General features: G+C 29.5%; 1 protein-coding gene across 1 annotated transcript in view; it reads right to left on the reverse strand.

Moving 5' to 3' along the window:
- The window catches only part of LOC134277727 (uncharacterized), a 42042-nt gene extending 37632 nt beyond the window's left edge, over nt 1–4410 (reverse strand). The window contains exons 1-4 of the mRNA XM_062760047.1: nt 4355–4410; nt 4061–4160; nt 1293–1449; nt 1121–1135 (exon numbers count right to left, since the gene is read on the reverse strand). Of these exons, the coding sequence (XP_062616031.1) occupies nt 1121–1135; nt 1293–1449; nt 4061–4150 (262 nt within the window). The 5' untranslated portion in view covers nt 4151–4160; nt 4355–4410. The remainder of the gene's footprint in view (nt 1–1120; nt 1136–1292; nt 1450–4060; nt 4161–4354) is intronic.
- Nucleotides 4411–6000: the final 1590 nt, after the last annotated feature.

The raw sequence follows: 6000 nt of genomic DNA on the forward strand, positions 1-6000 counted from the left end.
AGTTCATTGTATGCATCACTTTTGTTGACATTTATTGATGAAAAATAACAGCATTAATGTATACTGGTACATGCATTGACCTAATAAAGTTGCATCGTTCTTTTGATTAATCATTAGCAATGTAATGAAAAGCGACAATTCTTATTTGAAAGTTTGTTTTCCACATGCCATCCAGCTCAAACCCACTCCATACGTTTTCGAAGCTCCCCAAGTATTCAGTCGTATCCAAAAAGTTGACCTGGTGATGTACCTTAAGTCAGTTCTAATCCGTGTGTTTTCCCTATTCGATGTGTCGATTGTAACGAGCCCATAAGTTATCATAGGTGACTCCTCAAAATGATTCTTGAATACAACACGTCTGTCTTGTGGCCAGCTGTAGGGATGGCCCGGAAAGTTGTATAATTTAATCACCTGTTTCACCTATTGTCAAAATTTTAAAAAAATATATGTAGCGCAATGAATTACAGCAAAAATACAGACTGAATTCGTAAAACTTATTTTACATAATTTAGTGTTATGACACCAAATTTTCTATTTTTATTAAAATTTGTTGGAAGACTATTGTTATATGTCATTCCTCTATAGAGAGTTCGATCGAATGCGTTAACCACTCATGGATATCATATTCAACATATTTGTTCTAAGAATGTGTTTCGAATGTATGTGTTCCGAGGTCCGTGTTGCAGAATATATAATAATTATATATAAATTCGCTAAAAATCTTTTTCACTGCTCAATTTTCCCTTGAGTGTCAAGTAAAGTTATGAAATTTTCAGCCCTCCACCGGAAAAATGGAATCATAATATGTGTGAAAATTGTTGAAAGGCGTGTTAAACAAAAAAACAAACAAATTTCTAAATATTAAATTACTTAAATTTACCAATTTTTTTAAAAATAATTTGCAGATGTCAAGAAATAGAGTATAATTTTTTTTCCCGACAGCACAGGGTGAAAGGAGAAGGGGGCTGGTTTTAATCAGGCTGTAAAGCTTTATGCATGTAAAACCCATGCTTTTCACGGGAGGTCAATTTTTACCTTTTATATTTAAAAAGGAGAATATTACTTACTCAAATTTTTTTTGGGGGGGGGGTATAATTGAGAATTTAAAAAAAATACTTACATACAGTATATCTCCCTGAAAAAAATCAAACACAGGAAACTGTTACATATCTTTACAATATAAACAATTTAACATTTTAATGTAAACCTAGAATAGTAATTGATTTCTTATGAGATATAATGAAAAGTTATACTTTTATCAACACAATTCAATTAATAATTATATGTCTTACGATTTTTTAGTGCATTGACTTCTTTTAATAGCGCTTTCCTGCTTTCCTCCAAATTTCCAATTTTTGATTTTATTGCATATACTTCGCTCAAAAGATGAAAGAGTAGGTCATTTCCTGATTTATCCAACGTTTTGTTTTGCTCTTTAACAGCTCTGCTCTATGATAAATATGCAAGCGGGTTATTTATATTTAAAAAAAAGCTGTGGATAATATTGATAATAAATGTACTTTTTATTGTAACATCGAATCTAAACAATAAAATATGTTCAAATCAATAAATGTACTTGTTCTCTTTTACATTAAATTCTCAATCGAGATCAAAATGTTTATTTAGCATCAACATGGTTTATAATGTTTGAAACGTGTCATATTTCTCACTACAACCACACAAATATTTTCAAATCTAATTAAATCTAAGTAAGAAAAAAAATGATTTTGAATTAATATATTTGATTTCATTGATTCAATGCATATTCTATCTCAACGAGCTTTTCGAAAACAGGATACTTTTCTCTTTTCCCTCCTGCTCTCTCCGTAAATTACGTTTCTCACAGGATTTCAGACTTGGGACGAGACCAATACAGTAAATACAGAGCTAAGCCCCGCCCTGTATCTCCAAAATACGAAACCCCAGAAGGCTCATTCGAGATTCAAGTTTCGAAATACGAGATTCGAAATTCGAGATTCGAAATTCCAGTTTCGAGATTCAAGATCCAGACTAACCAATCAAAAGCGGGTTCAACATTTGATTACTCCCCTTTATTATGTTTTTACTATCAAGAATTCGTTTAATATATTTATAACAAATGGGTCATTTGATAATATTACAATGCAAGAAAGAGTGTTATACATATAAGAAGGAAATTTAAATAATTATTAAATTTTTTGATCAGCAAGATATACTTCAATTTATATTATAGCTTCTTATTTGTATTGTCTACTTTGTTTAGAGGGTTGATGACATAATAATAAACTTATAAATAAGTGTATTTATTTAAGTGTTTAACGATTCACAATAACACCACCCCAACTCACCCCTCCTGTCCATTTCTCCGAACACAATGAAAATGTTACTTTGAAAAACTTGAAAGGCAACGTGGTATTGATAAACAAAAATCGTGTTTGTTTTCCTAATAGAGGAATACGTTTTCAATTATTTATCTTGGTCTAAGGCTTTGATTTTTTTTAATTAATTAGAAATTATATGCACAAAACAGATTGGCATTATGAAATAAAATAATTGCGGCATTTATTTTATCTGATATCAAATAGTAGAGAAATAAAGATTTTTGGTTTTATATTTTAGTCTCTGACCATTGTGTTATGGTCAAAGACTAAAATATACTAGTAAAACCTTATAACGATACTGTTCGATTCAGCAGTAAAGTCTCACTGCACTAAAGTACCCTTTATAAATGTAATGAAATATATACTCTTGAATAACTGTGCAGTGTAGAGACGATTCTTCATACCTCATATCTAATCAATAATAATTTTCTCCCTCATCAGTGATCTAATAAAAACTTCGTCGACCTATTTATTTCGCAATTCAACGAAAAGACCATATAATAATCTTTATTATACGTATTTACTGTTTTATTTAATTACAAAAATAAGATTGTATATATATTTTTCAAAATATAATCAAAATTTTATTTTTATTTCGTTTCGATACATAGAACATTTTTTCTTGCATTATAATTTTAGCAAATGACCCATTTGTTATAAATATATTCAATGAATTCTTGATAGTAAAAACATACTGAAGAGGAGTAATCAAATGTTTAACTCGCTTTTGATTGGTTAGTTTGGATCTTGAATTTCGGAACTCGAATTTCGAATCTCGAATTTCGAATCTCGTACTCCGAAACTCGAATCTCGAATGAGCCTTCTGGGCTTTCGTACCAAAACACTAGGAAACTGGTACTCTTAATAAAACTTAAAATTCCAATTCAGTTGGAAAATATTTTTACTTCAAACAATGCAAATAACTGTAAATTATATTCATCACATACATAAAACTACACCTACATTTAAATGAACATGAATAAGCAATTTCTGAAATTTTAAGCCTTCTCTGCAAATGCAGGCCATTCGAGCTTGAAAAACATCGGTTCGGTTGTGTCTGCATAATATGTAATTGGCATACTTTATACAGTGAAATTTACGCTTCCGTTTTATTTTCGCCTCTTTCGCCTTTCTCACAGGTGAGGAATTTAAAATGGATCAAATTCAAAGAACACAGTATATAAACAGAACTGTGACTGCATGACGAATTTAAAACGGTGGAAAATTGTAAGCAAGTGTAAAAATGCAAAAATAATGCAGGGCGAAAATTGTATTGAACTCCTAAAGTAATTAGTCCTTTATTCGTGTATACAGATTATATATTGACTACTAATATCGTTCTTGGTCTATATGTCTTTCTGTGAAGTCGATATACTAGAATCTAGGGATCCATTTCACGAAAGTGGTATATTTATATTAAAAAATAAATTTGCAGATACATAGTATACTATAGAAAACAAGGCTTTCTTTACGTGAACAATGGAATTACTCAATGGAATTACGTCTTATGTATTTTTTTGGTAGTATAAATATTTATTTTGGAATGTCTGTCCCCAAATAAATTCAATTACTGTGTTCCCACTCCAACACACTCCACCCATGCCTTCTCAGGGCCTAAATGTAATGTCAAGTACACAGCATCTCAAGTATGTAACAAAATGTATCAGATAAATCATTAAAAAAATTACTTTCGAACATACCTCTTTATAAGGATACATTCCAGCATTTGTAGTAGAACACAGGTATGCACTCATTACCAGAATAATAAATACACATTTCTGCGAATTCATAATTCAAACGCTGAAAAAAATATTCCTCATAATCCTTATCCATGGCTATGATTTTTTTTAAATATCAATGAAAAAAAAAAACAGCAAAATATCTTTAAATTTTCATTAAATTATATGAATTTTATCACTTGAATATTTGGAATTTTAAAAACTTTAAATCGACAATTAACTAAAATTTTATCGAAAATGCATAATTTTTTTAACCTTTTGAATTACGATTTGCAATATGATTGAAGTTCCTTAGATGCTGCAAAAACCAGAACTCATTCAAAACTGAAACTACAGTTCAGAAATAAAGCCCGAACTGATGTTGTCAGTATCCTTTTCATTTTAATTGGTTTATGAAATTTGACCCAAGTCAACAATTTCATGCAATTATGAATCATTCATATGCCAGACTACATGTAATCATCTTCAAACAAACTAAACAAGAAATATATGTAAATTATTTAATGGATTTTTGCGAAGAGCTCTGACCTTCACAATTGACCGTTTACTTTGTTTAAACATGTGTCATGTATGGAGGTAAGGAATTGACAATAGAGAAGAAGAATTTCTAGATTTCAAAAGCACCAACATACATGTATGAAGGGCGGAATTTGAGGGTAGGGTAGTTGTCAGAATCTTCATGGGCAACTTATACAATGTATGTGCTTTATTTAGCCCATTATTTTCGTTTATTTTAATTAAATGCTGAACTAAATATTTTTATTGCAAAAGAGCTTCTGAATATTGTTCAAGTGTAAAATTAAGCTAGTAAGCTGTCGACTTTGAAAGTCAAATAGGAAGTCGTTAACTTGTTCAAAAATCAATTAACGCCAAATATCGTACACACTGAATGTAATTAATACATTTACTGTATAATACATTGCTTAAATGTATGGGGCGCCTTTTGAATATTTTGAAGGTATATTTTCTGATATCAGAAAATGATTTTTTGATATCTGAAATTCAGCTGGATTTTTTTATATCACAAAATAAATTTTTTGATATCAGAAATTCAACAATATATAGTCTAAATTAAGGCTGATGCAGATAACAAATTCTCTCCAGCCAAGATTGTTTCACGGAAGTAGGTCATCCGCTGTGTTTGGATTTTGTACTATTCTCTGGTGAATTTGTGGAAAATATCAAACTTGAAAAAACGAGGGTTACAAGTTTTGAATTTTGAATTTATGATGAAAAGAAAACATTTTACTGAAAGCATTAATAGTTACTCTATTATTTATTGGATTTTCTTAGAAATCCTTTCCTAATTATATTAACAACAACTGAAGGAGGCTGCAAGAAGTATTCGGAATATCGACAGTTTTATAACTTAGCATTGTAAACGCAATTATTAATTTCTTAATTTTATTCATATATCTGAATTTATCTGTACAAAATGCTAAAACATACACAACAATTTAGGCTGAATTGAAACAACCATGAAGTGATAACATTAATCACTAAGCAGAAGCGGAATCAGTGTTCAGGATGACTCTATTGAAACGGGAATAAGGGAGAATTTCTTAAAGTAAATCTATCTATTTCATTCATATTTTCTGATATTTTCAAAAATTTGAAGGCATTTTTTTATATCAGAAAATCATATTCTAATATAATTTTATATCAAGAATTCAATTTTCTGACATCAGGAAATCTATGTTAATTTCTGGTATCAAAGAATAGATTCCCTGATATCAAAAAATCATTTATTCTCTTTCATATCAAAAATTGATTTTTTGATCTCAGAAAATGATTTTCTGATATCAAAAATTCAATTTTTTGAAATCAAGAATTTTTTTTTATATCAAGAACTATTTTTTGATATCAAGAATTCGAATTATTGATGTCAATAATTCTCATTA

Source organism: Saccostrea cucullata, unplaced genomic scaffold (assembly GCF_032062105.1).
Source record: "Saccostrea cucullata isolate Sc308-1 unplaced genomic scaffold, CSIRO_AGI_Scuc_v1 ctg1189, whole genome shotgun sequence".
Classification (NCBI taxonomy): Eukaryota; Metazoa; Mollusca; class Bivalvia; order Ostreida; family Ostreidae; genus Saccostrea; species Saccostrea cuccullata.